The sequence below is a fragment of the Thecamonas trahens genome (assembly GCF_000142905.1).
Source record: "Thecamonas trahens ATCC 50062 unplaced genomic scaffold supercont1.55, whole genome shotgun sequence".
In the NCBI taxonomy this organism is placed as follows: domain Eukaryota; order Apusomonadida; family Apusomonadidae; genus Thecamonas; species Thecamonas trahens.
In genome coordinates this window covers 200,006-217,835 of record NW_013657625.1, presented here as the reverse complement: position 1 = coordinate 217,835, position 17,830 = coordinate 200,006, and the positions used below count along the sequence as shown (strand labels likewise).

Genomic DNA, 17,830 nt, shown 5'->3' with positions numbered 1-17,830 from the left:
GAGAGAGAGAGAGAGAGAGAGAGAGAGAAATTGTCTTGACCTCAGAAAAAAAAAAAAAGGCGTACGGTGCGAGCGATGAGACACCAAGGTGTCTCTGCCGTCAATCGCTGGGTGAGATATGGCTCCATAGTAGCAGCCTGGTGGTCGGGTGGAGGTGGTACAGCCTGTGGAGAGGTGGCAACTGCTTCCATTATGGGCTCGGTAGGAGTATTACAGACTACGGTTGGTGTCTCTTGTCTGTCTCTTGTTCCTAGTCGTCCTTCTGGGATGACGGGTCAGCGCGGGGGGGAGGGGGGGGGGGGGGGGGGGGGGGTGAAGTGGCTTGACTATCGCCTGTTGGTGGGAGGGGGGGGGAATGCCAGTCTCCGATGCCAGTTTGTCTCGCTCAATGGAAGAAATGATCGGAATGGCAGACATGGCAGCCTGTCGCTTTGTCCTTCTCCCTCACCGCCTAGCGGATGAAGAGATGGGAATCGTGCTGGTGATCGTGAACGTGCGCGATTGTGGGCGTGATCATGATCTTGATCGCAGTCGTGATCGTGATCATGGTCGTGATCGCGTGGTCGTGGTCGTGATCGTGATCATGGTCGTGATCGCGTGGTCGTGCTCGTGGTCGTGATCTTGCTTGTGATCGTGGTCGTGGTCGTGGGCAGAGAAGGGGAGAGACTGGATACGGCGTGTATTGATGTCATGGCCGGAGCAAGGGTGAGAGGAGGGCGCGACTCGAGTCGGGGAGGAGTGGAACGGGTTGATCGGTCGGTGATCGGTCGGTTCAGGTGCATCACCTCCCATCGGGATAGTAGTGCGCCGATGTGTGGCAGGTGCAATGGCAGGGCGCAAAGCAGATAAAGGCGGCTGCATATCCAGGATTGGTCACGCATTCGTAGCAGTTGGTGCATCCTTTAGTCTTTGATGACGCGGTCCGCCGCGCACGTTCCGCCGCCTCCTTTGCTCGCACGGAACGAGCGGTACGCGCAGCAGCCTTCCTCCGAGCCGCCGCCGCCGCAAGTCGCTCATCGAGCGGGGCGCGAGCTCTACTACCTGATGTGGGAGGTGATCCACGTGCGGACATGTTTGAGATGAGTGGCGATGCAGATAGCGGGTGCATCGATGAGAAGGAATGGGCTCGGCTGCCAGTCGCTGGTCGAGAAGGAACTCCGAACCCAGGTTCTGCAGCCATCCTTACCAACAAGACGCGCCCAGTCTCTCAGCCCAGACCCTAGCAGGCCAAAATCACTTGCTTTCCCGCCAACCAACGTGCCCACGTCCATGGATCGCTCCCCTTGTCCCACCCTCGCAAGGACGACATGATCGTCCAGACTGAGGATCGCCTCTGCTTCGGCCTCTAGATGGAGATCGCCGCCAAGACATACATCGCTACCGAGATAAAGATCATGATTCCTCTCCCCTCCCCCACACTCTCCCTTCATTTTGATCCACGTCCCAACGCCCTCCAATACACTTGCGGCCAAACCGCGTCAAAGTCCGTTTGTCGACGACTGCCAGGTCACCGACCGACGGACGACGAGTGGCGAGGGACGGTGCTGTCTGGCTGACAAGGGTGCCAAGACTCGACTCACTGCAGGGCTAGGTACAAAGGGGAAAATCTGGCTTTCAAGCAGACTAGCATCTAGAACAGGTTACATATAGTCTGTGGTGAAAGTTTTGTGAAAAGAGGACGAAAGAGTATGGCTAGCGGAGGATGGGATGAGTTGCGACGGAGTGCCAAGCAGTTGGAAGGAGAGATCGACTCCAAGCTCATTGCTTTGTCTCAGCTCGGAGCAAGTCTTTCGAGTATGGAAGGAGAAGATCATCATCGAGCTGGTGGTACAACGGGTGGATATGCTGATGTGGAAATGGGTTCTGTACCTGGTCTTGGTCCTGCTTCGTCATCGTCTCTGACAGAGGCAAAGATGACCTTTGATGCTCTCGCGGCGGAGCTGGATACTCTTCTGTTGGCTCTCAAGGAGACCGTGGCAAACATGGGCAACATCATCTCAGCATCAAAGCTGACTCCGCCGCCGGCAAGGGTTCACACCCTTCATCGGGATCGGGAGATGCTGCGCGACTTTGAAGTCGAGTTCAGAAAGACGAGGGATCACGTCAACAACTACCTGGCACGCATTCAACTCCTCGACTCGATGGACGAGGGCATCGCCGCCTACAAGTCCGAGCAGGAGCATGTCCTTCGCGAGGCACGCGCCATCAACGCTACTGATCGCATGACAGACGCTCTCCTCGGCTCCGCTGCCGCCTCTCGCGCAGAGCTCCTCCGCGAGACCGGCCAGTTCCGTTCCATCAACTCGCGCCTCGCAGACATGTCTGCTCGCTTCCCGCTCATCGGCAACATCATGTCCAAGATCAAGTCGCGTAAGCGCCGCGACATGTACATCCTTGCCTCGGTCATCGCCTTTTGCATCATCGTCATCGCCATGTACTGGTGGAACAAGTGAATCGCCGCCTCTCGTCGCCCCCCCCCCCCCACACACACACACACACACACACACACACAGCCGCCGCCTCCCGCCCGATGCCGCCCCGCCGCCGCCGCTCGCCTTCTGCTGCAGGAAAAGGCTGCCAAACTTGCAATGGTATTATCACACGTCCCCAACTTGATTTTGGCGCCCACACCAAGTAGCCACACCGCGCAACACCTCGCTGACCAACGTGACGTGGCCAGTAAAGGCATGTCACAGTCTAGGTTGGGAACACCAAGCTACTTGTCACCGTCTCGGTCGCCTGGAAGTGTGTCCATAGCCTCGAGAGCTAGCTCGCCGCACTCGGTCACCTCGCACGTCTCGCATGCCTCGGCCGTGACCGCTGCGTCGGCGGCGGAGCTTCAGGTGGCGAGCTCGGACTTGTCGCACTTGCTCGTCTTGTTTGACAGCCAGCAAGCAGAGCTGGCAAAGGCTCGCCGCCAAGCGGCAGAGCTAGCCGAGAAAAACGCGGCTCTAGAGGCTCAGCTCGTCGACGCTCTCCAGTTCCAGGTCGACCTCTCGCGGGCGTACAAGGACGCAGTCGCCGAGCTTGACGCTCTCAAGCAGCGCTCGCCGGCGTCGCTCCCAACGGTCACATCGCCGGCTGCGACGGCATCGCCCACGGCCGCATCACCAGCGTCGCTCCACTCGCTCACCGCCGATCTGGCCCGGACCACGTCAGAGCGCGACTCGCTCGCTGCTGAGCTGGCCCGGACCTCGGACGAGCTCCACGCTCTGCGGCTGTGGGCCGAGTCGTACCAGTACGGTGAGCCGGCGGAGAGCAAACAGCCCGAGCCGGATGCGCCGGAAGAGACCGATGGCCTCGGCCTGCAGCGGTCGCACTCGTGGGAGGTCCCGCCGCCGCGCGAGCGGTTCGAGCTCCTTGTCCGGGAAAAGTCGGCCCTTGAAGAAAAGGTCGATGCGCTCGAGCTCGAGCTCGCCCACTCGTCCAAGCGCAATACCGAGCTGGCCGAGTCGCTTGCCCGCGCAGAGACCGCAGCGCTCGCGCTGGAGAACCGCGACCTGAACCGATCGGCCGAGCTGGAGCGCGCCGCCGCCGAAGTCATCGAGGTCGACCGCGAGTACGGCGAGCACTTTGCCCAGCTCGACGCCACCAACACCGCGCTCGCCGCAGAGGTTGAGAGCCTCCGCGACGATAAGATCCGCCTCGAAGCCCATATCGCCCACCTCACCGAGCACATGCACGCCCTCACCCAGCTCAACGCCGACTTGGAGGCTGCCTCGCGGGCCGGGCCCGACGGCGAGCCGCTCGACCCAGCATCGTTCGACTCGGCTGTTGTCCAGAGCTCCAACGCCCGCGCCGCACTCGAGCTGCACTCTCTCCGCGAGGAGCTCGCCCGCGTCTCCGCCGCCGAGGCCCGCGAGAAGAAGCGCGTCCGCCAGCTGCGCGCCAAGCTCCGCCAGTACGTCGCCCGCGTCGAGGGTCTCGACCGCGTCGATCACCTCACTGCCGCCACCGCCGCCGCACGCCGCTCAGCCTCGCCCTCGGTCGAGGCCTCGCTCGAGCTCGCTCTTCTCGCTGATGAGATGGACATGCACGCGCACGATGCCGCTACACAGCTCCAGGCCGCCGCCGACGATCGCGACGCCGCAGAGCGCGCCGCAACCGCCGCTGCCGCACGCGCCGCAACTTCGGCCGCTGTCGCCGACGCCCGCGAGAGCGGCCTCACTCGCCAGCTTGAACGCTCCCGCACCGCAAACGCCGAGCTCCAGTCGCGGCTCCACCTCCTCCTCGCCCAGATTGCCGAGCTGGAGGCCATGAACGACGACCTCGCCAGCCGCCTGGCCGTCGCCGAGGCCCGCGAAGGCGCCGCCCTCGAATCGGCCCGCGATATCGCCGGCCAGGGCGCTGTCGGCGCCGCAACTCTGCTGGACAAGTACAACGCCGCCATCTCTGAACGCGACGCCGCATCCGCTGCCCTCGAAGCCTCGCGCGAAGAAGTCGCCCAGCTCCACACCCGCCTCGCTGCCGCTGCCGAGCTCAAGTCAGCCCTCAAGTCAACGTTTCTCGTCGAGATCCAGAAGCGAACCGCAGCCTTTAAGCAGCTCCGATCCCAGCTCATCGCCGCCTCGAGAAGATCCAAGTCGTCGCACACTTGAACAGCCTTCCCATCGCTTGCCGTCCTCGCCACGTAGCAACGCGACAACGCAGCAACGCGGCGCGGCACTGCGTGCGGCAACTGCGGCTTAATCAGCGGTGCATCATCATGTCAGTCATCAGTAAGACTGATCCCAATCCCAATCTCCTCCCCCTCCCTCCCCCCCCCCCCCCCCCCACACACACACACACCTCTGCCATCTCGCCTCCTTCTCTCCTAGCTATGTCCTTGCTAGGTCGACCATGAGCAGCATTTTCATCGATTGGCCAATGAAAAAAATAGTGGTGACCGAGTCAGCCGCGGCGTGGCCACAAGGCGGTGGCAGCCGAGGTGCGGCAGTGACGCGTGTCGCGGGCCGGACGAGGTGTGCGGCGAGAAAGGGGGCAAGACTCGCCTGCACAGGGAGTGGGGCCAAAGTCTGAGCATTTGGAAGGGGAAAGTGAAGCAAGTAGAGAGCCTGTACAAGACATCAGTGTCTAGCACAAGCTCAAGCCCTTGCCCCAACTATCCCCTTCACCAGCGCTCTTCTCCCTCGGCCCATTCCTCCCTCGCCCCGCCCCGCCCCGGTCGCCACTTTGATCAACCACTTTGATCAACAACCACTTGGTGTGTCTGGGACGACGCTTCCTTGCGACCTTTTTCTGACGCCTCTGCTGCTGCAAGGCCTGCACAAGGAATTGGTCCTTGCCTTCTCGTCGTCTACCCCTGGTCCACCTCTCCTCGCGCAGAGTTGGGAAGGGTGCGACTGAAGCGCTTTTCCCACTCTCTCTCCTCTCTCTGTTCTGCTGCTGGTCGGCCACGCAACCTGATCGTTGCCGGCACAGACGAACATCGTCGACCTGCTCATCGCTGAGAGTACCGATCTATTTGGACAAGCGTTCGATCTCTGTCAAAGCTCTTCTTTTTTTTTCCGGTGGAGAGCTTGTGGATCTTGGACTCGTCATCGACCTCTCATCGCCATCGAGCCAACTCGCTTGAGATCTCTCACGCTTGAGCGATCGATTCATCTCACACCTGCTCTTGATTGCCTGTACTGCTCGCTAACTGCTGGTGGTGAAGATGGGCTTTGGCAAAGACTTTGTGGCTGCGCAGTACCCGCCTTGGGCTGCACACTACGTTCCTTATGACAAGCTCAAGTCGCTGGCGACTGTTCGGGCTGCTTCGGGGCTGACCCCGGGTGGTACGCCGACGTCGGGAACGCCTGATACTGCCCGTACGCCTGATGTTGGCGAGTCTAGTCACCGCACAAGCTCCGCGCGTATGTTTGGCAGCGAGATTACTGCTGATCATGGCAATGGTCAGGAAGACAAAGACACCGCGCGCTCGCCGCCGCGCTCGCACCTGCTGACAGCCGACCTGTCCTCGCCGCCGCAGTCTGGCGACGGTGCCGACGACGGACGGAAGGAGGCATTCTTCTCAGCGGTCACGGCCACGCTGGAGAGCCTCAACCAGTTTGTTGTCGCCACCAAGGAGGAGCTCTTTGCGCAGCTGCAGGATCTGTACTCTGAGCTGCACTCCGAGTCTGTGCCGCCAACAACAGGCTCGCCGGCGTGGATGGTGCGGGTGCGGCTACTCGACGCCGCGGCTCACTTTGTCTCGTTTGTCCCTCTCAACGCGTCAGCGGTGATGCGAGCCATGCGGAAGCACGACAAGGCGACCGGCGCGGTCACCGCCCTTCCGTTCAAGAAGCACATTCTGGAGGTTCAGCCGTTCTACCGCACAGACCTCCGCGAGCTGGTCGCTGTTGCCTCGGCCTGCCGCGAGCTGATGATGCTCGACGGCGCCGAGGGCACGCCCGGCGCCGAACACGTCGACGCCCACGGGCGTAGCTCGGGCACCTCGACGCCGCGTGCCCCGCATCAGGGCCTCCAGCTGCGGGTCAAGGAACGCTCGCTGTCGCCGGGTGAGGCGACCGTCACTACAAGCCTCGAGCAGGTTGCCGAGCGGCTGCACTCGCTCGTCGACCGCTCCGAGAGCGAAGACTACAACACCCGGACCGTTCTCGGCGCCGGCGCGTCGTCCGGCGCCGCCTCGTCGCTCGAGTCAGGCCCGGCCTCGCCGCTCAAGACGTCGACAACGTCGTCCGGCTTGCAGACAACCGCCTTTCCGCCTACAAGCGTACCGCTAGCGAGCGGCAAGAGTGGCGTCGGCGACGGGTCCGGCGCTCCGCTCGTCCGCTCCATCTCCAAGCAGTCGATTGTCGGCCTCCTCCACCACGAGACCGTCCAGCCGACTGCGCCCGGCGGCGACGTTGAGCTTGTATGCTCGTTTCCCGAGTGCGCCCAGCAGTTTGATAGCCTCGAGCAGCTGCAGCACCACGTCCTCGTCCACGCCACCGACCTCGCGGCGTTGGAGCCGACCTCGGCGTCGACGTTCCTGGCTGTCGACGGGCCTGACCTGCGGGTCCACGCCGAATCCGAAGACGTTGTCGGCGCCATGGTTGTCTCGTCACTCGAGTCGCCGCGCCGCCGCCGCCGCCTGGTCTTGGCCGGCCTTGCCGGCGACGACGGCGAGGTAGCCACAGTTGCTTCCACTGCCGCCGCCGCTGCCGCCAGTCTCGCCTCGGGCGACGACGACGATGGCGTCGAGGACGACGAGTTTGATCGCGAGCCCGAACGGCCGGGCTCGTCGATCGACGCTTACCGCTACGGGACAAGCTCGGAGCGGTCGCACGCTCACGCGCTGTCGTACTCGGATGGGTACCGGTCGCCGACGGGCTCCGACTCGTCAGGTGTGGCGGCGTCAGACAATCTGCCGCCGTCGCGGACCATGGGCGGAGTCGCCGCGTTTGTGCCCGCCGCCAGCGTCTCTGCCGGTGAGCTGGCGTCCAACGACCTCGCCAACAGCTCGCGCACGGGTGAGTCGAACGTCCACAACGAGAGCATGGCCGCCACTGACGGCGGTGTGCCGCTGCTGGGCGAGCCGACACCGACCCGTCGGGCCCGGATGCTGGCCAAGTCGGGCGCGACCGGAAACTCACTCTCTGACGTCACTGCGTCGGAAAGCCACGGCCGTGTGCGCTACGGCTACCGTGACGCGGACGAATACTATATCGAAGAGTTCGGCTCGAGCCGGTTTACTCGCGCTGTCTCACGCTCGCGCTCGCCGTCGCGGACTCGCGCCGCCCGCCTCTCGGCACGCGCCGCTGCCATTGCCGAGCACGCTCCGCCCGGCGAAGGCGACACGGTTGTTGACGACGACGAGTTTGAGGCCGCGGACGGCGACCCGTACCCGGACGTGACTACTGTCAGCTCGCCACAGGGCGGCGAGTCGCCGGTCACTCCGCAAGTTGTGCCGGTCGCCGGTGTCATCATGCCGCTCGACTCGGACGACGTTGCTGAGCTCGCCACCCGCTCGCGGGCCTCAAGCATGGCCTCTGGCGGAGACGGCGGTTCGTCTCTCGGCGCTGTCTTTCCCACCACCAGCTCTACTGACGCCGATGCCGCTGACGGTCTGGCGGTCGAAGTTGGTGGCGTGTGTGCCACCGCTACCGACGACGACGACGACGACGATGATGACGACGAGTGGCAGGCCACCGAGCCCGGCTCCGAGTCGTCGGACCGGTACTCGATTCACGCACGGTCGCCAATGGACGATCTTGTGCCTGCTTCGGGCCTGCCGGTGGCATACGCCCGCGATCTTGACCGGCCGGCGCGCCACCACAAGTCGCAGGCCAAGTCGTTTACCAACTCGTCCAAGAGGAGTTCGGTGATGAACGAGGGTTCGGTCCGGTGGGGGTAAACCAAGGCCTCGCCCAATGTCGCGCTACACCACGTCGTCGGCCGACGACGACGACGAGTCGTCGGCATAGGCATCGGCAACAACCAGCGGGAGTGCAGAACCAGAGGCTGTCGACACGCTGCCGATGGAGCGCGACGCCGCCGCGGCTAAATCGAGCAGAACCGCCGCAGAGCCGCGCGAGGCGTGCACCTCTTCCAGCACATCATCAAACGGATTGCCATCCATGGCACACTCGCGGAGGTTGTAGTCGGTGGCGAGCGTGCCGAGCGCAGGCGGCAGAGAGCGAAGCATGTTGTGCGAGATGTCGAGCTCGACAAGCTCCCGGAGGCGGCCGATCTGCCGCGGAAGGCGGCCAAGTCGGTTGCGGGAGAGGTCGAGGCGAGTCAGTCCGGTGAGCCTGATAAGCGCAGCTGGGATGACTGTGAGGCCAATATCAGCCACACTGAGCGACGTGAGGCTCTTCAGTGAGCCGACGACGCTTGGCAGGCTGCCACAGCCGCGGTTTTGCGAAAGGTCGAGATGGGTGAGCGACGCGCTCAGCTCGGCCATGGTCTCCGGCAGCGTGGTCAGCTTGTTGGCTGACACATCCAGCGCGGCCAGAGTCGTCAGCCGAGTGATGCTGTCAGGCAGCTGTGCGATGGTGTTGTGGGAGAGGTCCAGCTCGGTCAGTGCCGCGACGTGGTCCGGGTTGGCGACCACCGACGGCGGCACAATGTTGAGCTTGGCGTGAGTGAGACTGAGCGAGAGCTCGCCACTGGCATGCTTAACAGGTTTGATCTGCGGCCCGGAAAACGAGACCGATGACCGACGTCGGCCCATCCGCGCCATCCGCTGCGCCTGAATGACTCTTGTTGCCGGCGGTGAGCTCGAGAGTGTGTCGGCCGAGAGCGAGGCTGCGAGCCGACTCGCGTCCATCGAGCTAACCCGCAGTGCAGGGCGGAGGCCACTTGCCGATTCAGCCTGTCGAATGGGCACTGCTCTCGGCGACGGAAAGCTGGTGTCATGAGGCAGGTCTCCATGCCAATGTCCCTGGTGAGCATTGCCACCACCATCATCAGCATCGCCATCATCGTTTGAGTCTGATCGTGATGCTGCCTGAACACGGATGCGCCCACCAGAGACGGATCGCTCCACAGCTGAGACTGCCGAGTTGTATGACAAAGACGAGCGTGATGATATCAATGATGCCGACGTTGACGATGATGATGATGATGATGATGATGATGATGATGACGACGACGACGACAATGACGACGATGGGCTCGATGAACGCGATGAGCTCGACGAGTCGAGGACAATTGAATCGTCTCGGGCCGGCCGAGTGGCCATGACTACTCCAAGAGCTATAACTCGTGAACGCAGACGAGTCTACTACTATGGATAAGGTTCAGTGTATAAGACTGTTGTATGTGCTCTAGAGTCAAGTTTGGTGGATGTGCGTCAGGTGTAGCGTCTGGTTGACCTTCTTCCCGACAGCCTCGTCGTCCAGCCGCCCGTATGTCGGCGAATTGGACGAATTGAACGTTTGTTGATTGACCGCGTGCCGCAGCCAAGCCGGATTGCGCCTTGGCTACAGAGCTGTGGATGAGGTTGTGAGAACGGTGACCGTGATCATGATCATGATCGTACTCGTGGTCGTGGCAATGATGCTGATGTGATCGATAGACATTGTCGTCGTCACCGGGGGGGGGGGGGGGGGGGGGAGGGGGGGGCTGTGGATGGGATTGTGGCAATGGTTGTAGCCGTGAGGTCAGTCGTGTGGCTGTGATCGTTGTCGTGGCTCTGGTCATGAGACCGTGATCGACAACATGATCGCGATCGCAACAGTTGTGCCGTCGAGAGAGGAGATCGCGACTGTTGTCATCTCGGCTACCCGGCCACCGAGTGCGACCACCGTGTGCGACCACCGTGTGCAACCACCGTGTGCAACCACCGTGTGCGACCACCATCATGTGCGACCACCAGGTGCGACCACCAGGTGCGACCGCCGTGACGTCTTCTCTGTCGCCGCTCCCCTCTCCCCTCTCCAGCGCACGCATCGCCGCAAGTCGATCTTCAGGCACACGGCGCAAGGAACGGTATGAGCAAAGGAAGGGAGGGTAGAGCACAGATCAGAGGTGGACAATGATGATCATTCATGTGGGGTTGCGATTGTGGTTCGTGGAGCCCAAAGTGGAGCACCATGCGGAGCAAGCGGAGCAGTTGTGGAGCAGTTGTGATGTGAATGACTTCCGACGTCTTTTTTCCTCGCCACAGTCACCACACACACGCCACACTCACACAGACAAAGAGCACATATGTCATTGTCTGTGGCAAGCTACTCCTCAGAGTACTACTATTGCTCAAGTGAGAGCCTTGATTTCGATGATGATCAGCACCATGACGGAGTTGCAGACGATCTCGCCGCGGAAACGTCGGAGAAGATGATGACCTCCGAGGAGCGGGAGAGTGGGATCAAGACGGTGGAGAGTCGGTATGAGGTGATCGGTATGACCTGTGCCTCGTGCGTCCTTTCGGTCGAGTCGGCCGTCAAAAAGCTGCCAGGCGTTGTCAGCGTGTCTGTCAACTTGCTCGGCGGCGAAGCGACCGTCGTGGCGGCCACGAGCCTGGCTCCTGCGACAGCCGCCGAGGTCATCGAGGGCCTCGGCTTCGATGTTGTCATCCGCGGCAAAAGAAGCGCAGGCTCGATTGGCATCGTCATCGAGGGCATGACGTGCTCGTCGTGCGTGGCCGCAGTTGAGCGAGCGCTGCTGGCGGTGGACGGAGTGACGGCGGCTGTCGTCAACCTCATGTCGGGCCAGGCCCAGATCGAGTTTGATGAGACCAAGGTTGGAGCGCGGGCACTACTTGCCACGGTGGAGGAGCTTGGCTACACTGCGTCGCTGGCTTCGGGCGACGTGCGTGACGGATCGATGGCGGAGGCGCGCGCGCGCGAGCTGGCCCGCTGGCGGCGACTGTTCTGGATCTCCTTTGTCCTCAGCCTGCCCATCTTCCTCATCTCGATGGTCTTCATGTTCATCCCCAGCTTGCATCGTGTTCTGATGAAGGAAGTGGTTGAGGGAGTCACCTGGGAGGGCTTTCTCCTCACCGTTCTCACCACTCCTGTTCAGTTTGTGGTCGGCCGCAAGTTCTACGTCGGCGCCTACCATGCTCTACGCAACAAGTCGGCCAACATGGACGTGCTGGTTGCCATGGGCACAACAACAGCATACTTTTACTCGCTGTTTGTCGTCATCGAGGGCTGGATCGCCGGAACTAAGCCCGATGGGCTCTTCTATGAGACCGCCGCCCTGCTCATCACCTTTATCATCGGCGGCAAGTACCTCGAGACCCTGGCCAAGGGCCGGACCTCTGCTGCCATCGAGTCACTGCTCTCGCTCCAGCCCAACACCGCCCTGCTTGTGGGTGCCGATGGCGAAGCAACCGAAGTCGATGTGGCGCTCATCGAAGTCGGCGATGTGCTCAAGGTGCTGCCAGGTACCAACGTTCCGCTCGACGGTCTTGTTGTCGACGGCGAGACCGCCATCGACGAGTCGATGGTCACCGGTGAGGCGCTACCAGTGAGCAAGGCGCCCGGCGACGAGGTCATTGGCGGGACCATCAACCAGACTGGCAGCGTTCGGATCGAGGTCATCCGCGTCGGCGCGGACACCACCCTCGCCCGGATTGTGCAGCTAGTCCACAACGCCCAGACGTCCAAGCCGGCCATCCAGGCCTTTGCTGACAAGGTCTCGTCGTACTTTGTGCCAGTTGTCATTGTCATTGCCATTGTCACCTTTATCGTCTGGATCGTTCTCCTCTACTCGGGTCTCATCCCAGCCTCATGGGTCCCGTCCAACCGATCCAACTTTCTCTTTGCGCTCCTCTTTGGCATCGCCGTCCTCGTCATTGCCTGTCCGTGCGCGCTTGGCCTTGCCACACCGACCGCCATCATGGTTGGCACCGGCGTTGGCGCCTCGTACGGCGTCCTCATCAAGGGTGGGACCGCGCTTGAGGCTGCTCACACCATCGATGCCGTGCTCTTTGACAAGACTGGGACGCTGACCCACGGCAAGCCGGTCGTCACCGCGGTATCGATCCTGCCTCACACCGAGTGGTCGCCCGAGAGTGCGCAGGCGAGTGACAACGCCAATGACCAGCTCTTCTGGTCGATCGTCGGCGCTGCAGAAGCGCTGTCGGAGCATCCGCTTGCGCGGGCGATGGTGGCGCACGCAGCGAGTACCGCCGGTGCGGAGCCGGGTGCCTTTGCCACGGCAGGCTTTGAGGCCGCAACCGGCCGCGGACTTGAGGTCATGCTCACAGCGCCGACGGACGAGAAAGCTTTCCATGTCGCCATCGGTAACCGCAAGTGGATGCGAGAAAACTCGGTTGAGATGCCTCAGCCCATCGAGGTCTTTGCCGCGGATATGGAGAGCGATGGCAAGACGGTGATGTTCGTGGCGGTCGATCATGTACTCGCGGGTGCGGTGGCGGTGGCCGACACTGTGCGCAACGTTGCGCGGCCGGTCATCGAGCACCTCGAGGCCTCGGGCATCCTGGTGTGGATGGTGACCGGCGACAACGAGCGGACGGCGCTGGCCATCGCCCGCGATCTCGGCATTGCGCCCGACCGCGTCTTTGCGCAGGTGCTTCCGGCCGACAAGTCTGCAAAGGTGAGTGAGCTCCAGAATCGCGGCCTGCGGGTGGCCATGGTGGGCGACGGCATCAACGACGCACCGGCACTAACCAAGGCTGATTTGGGCATCGCCATCGGCGCCGGCACCGACGTCGCCATCGAGTCGGCCGATATGGTGCTGATGAAGTCGGATCTTCGCGACGTTGTCACCGCCCTCGAGCTCGCCCGCGTCACCTACGCGCGCATCCGCCACAACTTCTTCTGGGCATTTGTCTACAACTGCGTCGGCATCCCCATCGCCGCCGGCCTCTTCTATCCGCTCGTCCGCGTCACCTTGCCGCCGGCTGTAGCCGGCGCCGCTATGGCCCTCTCCTCGGTCTCGGTCGTTGTCTCCTCGCTTTGGCTCCGACGATTCAAGCCAGCGGTCATTGAGTAAAGCATGTCTGCCGTGAGAGACGCAGCGATGGATTAATGTCGCCTGCAGCTGGACTGGCCCTTTCGAGCATCATTCTCTCCGCTCTGCGCCGCTATCCCGCACAATGCCGCTCTGTGGCAGACTGCAGTTGCGGCTACTGCCCACCCCTGCTGGAGCCCCCCACACCCATTATTGGGTCACGCCCTCTAGATACCCAACCACAGTCATGATCTCCACTAGTCATCTGCCTTGCGACACCTAAACACACAGCCAAGAGCTGTTTGTAGAAGAACAAGAAGAAAGAGGTTGCCGTCCCAAAAAAATATCGAATCAAAATGTTCTCCAACGCCTGACGAAAAAAAGGGAACCTTGTTCTGCGGCTAGCGGGATAGGAGCCGGACAGTGATGAAGATGGCTACACCACACTCTTTGACAAGACTAAGCAAGTCGTAGAATGTCGTACTCAAGCGAGAGCAAGAGTGGCAGTGCCGACTCGTACACGTTTGCCAGCGCGGAAGGATCCGAGTACGGCGGCGGAGTGGGTGGCTCTTCGGGCTCAACGCACAAGCATGTTGTGCCGGACGATGTTCATGATTCGTGGTTTGCGCTGGTGGACAAGGAGAAGATCATGTTTGACCTTCCGGACATGTCGCTGCGGACGCTCAAGATTATGGCCGCCATCGCGCTCTTCCTCACTGTGGCCACCGCAGCTGTGGACATTATTCTGCTTCAGAATGATCCCACGTTTGAGAAGGAGTTTGAGCCGACGTCGCAGGCTGTCGACGCCGTGACCATCGCCTCGGTGGCGGTTGGTACCATCGCGTTCTGCACCGGTATGGCTGGAGTGTTCTTTGACTCGCGCTCGCTCCTCATGCTCTCGGCCGGGGCGCTCCTTCCGCTCTCGGGCTTCCTCCACACCCGCTTCCCGAACGACGACATCCGGACGGTCAACGCCGTGCTCATTGTGCTGTGCTCGATCTCGCTCTACGCGCTCGACCGGCTGGAGGAGACCATCGACGACCTGGTTGTTGACGGCGCCCTTCACCCTAAGATCCTCTCGGGCGGCGTGCTCGGCGGCGACTTTACCGAGCCGCTCTCGCGTGAGCGCGGCAAGCATGTGGCGCTCGGCATCGGCGGACTGGCTGCAGCGCTCGGCCTTGCCTCGATCATCTGCGCAGGCCTGCTGCAGCCGAAGGACTCGTTCACCACCAATGCGTCGCTCTATACGCCCGAGATGTCGAACCTCATCACCGGTGCTATGGCCATGCTCTCGGGCCTGAGCCTCATCTTGGGCACGGTCATGGGCTCGCGGTCGATCGTCCACTTTTCGCTGGCGAGCGGGACGCTGACCGGGGTTCTCGCCGGCGGCGCGTTCTCGACCACGTACTTTGTCTTTACGCTCTTTGACGTTGGCCCGGCGAACACCAAAGGCCAGGACTTTTGCTCGTTTGTCTCGGCGCATCCTGCGCACGTGGCCGACTGCGAGATGCAGAAGGAGCTGCTCCTCACCATGTCGATCTTTCTCCTCATCCACACGGTTGTCCTCCTCTTTGTTGTGTGGACTGCCAAGCAGATGTCGCAGATCCTGCAGAGCTCGCCCAGCTCGGGTGAGCGGTTCATCTCGATCTTTGGCCGCGTCCCGCCGCTCTCGGCGCTCAAGATCCGGTCGTTCATGTTCCTCGCGCTCCAGGCCGCCGGCGCCGCGCTCGTCGTTGCCCACGCCGGCATCGCATCGAACAACACGCCCGAGGGCAACGTGCAGGACCAAGGCTGGGTCATCGGCTTTACCTGCTCTTTGCCTTTGTTGTTGGCATGTACGCCACCATTGCCGCCGACCGTGGCTTCCTTCTCTTTGCCTTTGCGCTCTCGGCGTTCACGCAGGCCAACGCCATCATTGGCATCTCACTCGGCTACCGCGAGCGCGCGGCCAAGGACACCGGCAACCTCTCCGAGACCATCCAGGAGCGGTATGTCTTTATGATCGTCGCCCTCGCCATCAACATGTTCGCTTCGCTTCTCTGCATGTGGTCGCACTGGGATCTGTCCGAGGCCAAGCAGGCGCTCGAGGGCGGCTCGTCCGCTGCCGCTGCTGCCGCCCCGGCCGCTGTCTCTGATAACGAGTACACGTACGCCGAGGTCTACTCGACGGACTCGGGCTCCGGCTCGGGCTCGGGCTCGGGCTCCGGCTCGGGCTCAGGATCGGGCTCGGGTTCATCGTGAGATCGCACCGCACCCAGATTGTCACCTGGGACGCGCCCTTCCACCGAGGGGCGGGACTCGGTCGTGACTCGATAAAACACGCCCCAGTGCGCAGATGCTGGAGTGTGGGTGGGATTGATCAGGATGGGGCGCGAGCGGGTCGCGGGCGGGTCGGGCGAGTGGGTCGCGGGCGACGGGTCGGGCGAGCGGTCGGTCGGTTGGTTAGGACGACTCGACTCGACTCGACCAAAGTCCGTTGGCGCAACGGGGGTTCGGGCGGAGCGGCGAGATGAGCAAGCTGGACGAGGAGAACGCCATGTTGCGAGCATACCGGAATGCAAGCCGCGAGCTATTGAAGCAAGCTGACGAAGAGAGGCAGAGTCTACTCGCTCGAGTTCGTACGCTCGAGCTCGCGCTCAAGTCGGCCCTCGCTTCGTCGTCCATCCCGCGGGCGTACTTGGAGACGACGACCAACTTGAGCAATGCATCGTATTCGGGGAAATGGGCAGAGACAGAGCTGGACTTCTCAGCTATAGGCTTGCCGATGAAAGATGGGGATGTTGGGCCGATCGAGTCTGTTGCGTGGACCGATGTCGAGTTTGGAGCAGGGTATGCCGGCTCGGAACCGAAGATGGCGCCGTGTGCCGAGTGTGCCTCGCGCGAAGAGCTCATCAACGCGCTGCGCCAGCAGATTGAGGCTAGTGGGGGTGATGGAGGAAGGGGCGGGTGCGAGAGCTGCATCGACCGGGATGAGATCATTGCTGCGCTGAGGCAGGAGCTCGATTCGGAGCGGCTGTCGTCTCAGGTGCTGCGGGACGAGCTGCGGGCGCGCATCGCCGAGCTCGAGGAAGAAGCGGAGGCTGGAAAAGATGTTTAGGCGAGGGTACGGTGCGGGAGAACTGCAGCTGCAAGTGCATTGACCGACGCCAAGAGAGCGTTAGTCTTCTTGCGATGGGCGGCGAGGTCGGCAGCCAACTTGTCGGTGGCGGCGTTGAAGTTAAGGAGGCGGGCACGCTTGGTGGCCATGCCGGTGGCGACCTCGCTGCAACGGCGCTTGAGCGAGTTAAAGCCGTCATTCAGGGCAAGGATCTCGCCCGAGTTTGGGCTCGAGGGTGTGGAAGCGCGGCAGCGAGCGCGATTGCGGGCGCGGTTGCGGCGCTTGGCGCGGCGGGCGAGCTGGCGGTGGTAGAGTGCAAGCTCGTCGGCGGGGGTGATGTCGGCGGAGAAGTTGTCATGCACAAGGCTCGAGCGACCCTTGGGCTTGGTAAAGCCATGCTCGTTGCAGCGGCGGCGGAACGAGTCGTGCCGGGTGAAGAGTGTGGTGAAGACCGCCGAGGGCGGCGTCTGCTCGTGCAGCTCGAGCACGCCATCATCATCAAAGCGCAGCTCCGGGCAGAGCATGGGATGGCTGGCGGCAGCATAAACCTGGACGAGAAACGGCAGGCTGCGGACGGCGGCAACAAAGGCAGGGCCATCTGTCGGATGGCGGGCCACAACTGTCGCCGACGTCGACGCCATCTTCGCAAACGGGTTGGCATTCTCACCAGCGAGGTCGTCACCATGCTCCTCGTCGAGCGAGAGCGACGGCGACCGGGAGGACTCTGCCTCGCGCAAGGCTGACGGCGCGGGAATGGCAGCTGCCGCTGTCTCCAGCTCCATCGGCAGCGGCCCCAGAATGCCCAGGTCCATGACAGGGCTCGCATCCAGGCCAGCAGCATCCAAGTCGAGGACGCCAAAGTCGCCAAGAGGAAGATCCGAAGCAAAGTCATGTGCAGCAGGCGGAGTGAGAGCCGTGTCCACGACCGGGGACTGGGTCGCGCAAGACGAGAGCGAGGGCAGGAGCAAGGGCTGGAGCGAGGGCGGGAGCGAGGGCGGGAGCGAGGGCGGGAGCGAGGGCGGGAGCGAGGGTGGGAGCGAGAGGAAGTCCGTGCCAGAGGGACGAGCAACGTTCGAATGGAAGGTTCCACTGTCCAGAGCTGGGAAGAGCAGCGAAGGCTCGTCAAACGAAGGGTTTAAAGCACGATTTGGTCACGCTTTCCGGGAAGGACAAGGTGCCCTCGACGGGCTGCATAAACATGGAGGACGGGTTCATCATCCCCTGGCCACAGAGTGGCGCGTTCAAAGAAGACGACATGGAGACGTTCGACAAAAGGTTCGAAAAGCGAGTGCGACACAAAGTTCGAAAGTGAGGTATGCCGCCGTGCGATGGGGCGGCGCGTGTGGGTCGAGTCGCCGCTTGGCGGCAGCCGGCATTGGTAGTTGG

The 17,830-nt window shown here is 62.4% G+C and overlaps 6 protein-coding genes across 6 annotated transcripts in view; 4 read left to right on the top strand and 2 right to left on the bottom strand.

Annotated features, from left to right (window-relative positions):
* The first annotated feature begins 1,693 nt into the window (after nucleotides 1-1,693).
* Nucleotides 1,694-4,608, top strand: AMSG_12316 (uncharacterized protein). Its single transcript, XM_013898466.1, has 2 exons — nucleotides 1,694-2,449; nucleotides 2,765-4,608. Exons 1-2 carry the CDS (start codon nucleotides 1,797-1,799, stop codon nucleotides 4,596-4,598), a joined length of 2,487 nt encoding a protein of 828 aa, XP_013753920.1. The 5' UTR covers nucleotides 1,694-1,796; the 3' UTR covers nucleotides 4,599-4,608.
* Nucleotides 4,609-5,656: 1,048 nt separating this feature from the next.
* AMSG_10063 (uncharacterized protein) lies at nucleotides 5,657-8,437 on the top strand (the record flags this gene model as incomplete). The annotated part of the gene is made up of 2 exons (XM_013898444.1): nucleotides 5,657-5,777; nucleotides 5,910-8,437. 2 exons carry the CDS (start codon nucleotides 5,657-5,659, stop codon nucleotides 8,336-8,338), a joined length of 2,550 nt encoding a protein of 849 aa, XP_013753898.1. The 3' UTR covers nucleotides 8,339-8,437.
* AMSG_10062 (leucine-rich repeat protein) lies at nucleotides 8,264-9,774 on the bottom strand. Its single transcript, XM_013898443.1, has one exon. The coding sequence runs from the start codon at nucleotides 9,665-9,667 to the stop codon at nucleotides 8,363-8,365; it is 1,305 nt and encodes a 434-aa protein (XP_013753897.1). The 5' UTR covers nucleotides 9,668-9,774; the 3' UTR covers nucleotides 8,264-8,362.
* Nucleotides 9,775-10,520: 746 nt separating this feature from the next.
* On the top strand, nucleotides 10,521-15,588 carry AMSG_12315 (uncharacterized protein; the record flags this gene model as incomplete). The annotated part of the gene is made up of 4 exons (XM_013898465.1): nucleotides 10,521-10,542; nucleotides 10,733-13,341; nucleotides 13,847-15,142; nucleotides 15,250-15,588. 4 exons carry the CDS (start codon nucleotides 10,521-10,523, stop codon nucleotides 15,586-15,588), a joined length of 4,266 nt encoding a protein of 1,421 aa, XP_013753919.1.
* A 268-nt stretch (nucleotides 15,589-15,856) lies between these two features.
* Nucleotides 15,857-16,320, top strand: AMSG_10059 (uncharacterized protein; the record flags this gene model as incomplete). The annotated part of the gene is made up of 2 exons (XM_013898442.1): nucleotides 15,857-16,268; nucleotides 16,301-16,320. The coding sequence occupies 2 exons, from the start codon at nucleotides 15,857-15,859 to the stop codon at nucleotides 16,318-16,320; spliced, it is 432 nt and encodes a 143-aa protein (XP_013753896.1).
* A 120-nt stretch (nucleotides 16,321-16,440) lies between these two features.
* AMSG_12314 (uncharacterized protein) overlaps nucleotides 16,441-17,830 on the bottom strand; it is a gene marked incomplete at both ends in the record, with an annotated part of 2,424 nt that continues 1,034 nt past the window's right edge. The window contains one exon of the mRNA XM_013898464.1: nucleotides 16,441-17,376. Within this exon, the coding sequence (XP_013753918.1) occupies nucleotides 16,441-17,376 (936 nt within the window). The remainder of the gene's footprint in view (nucleotides 17,377-17,830) is intronic.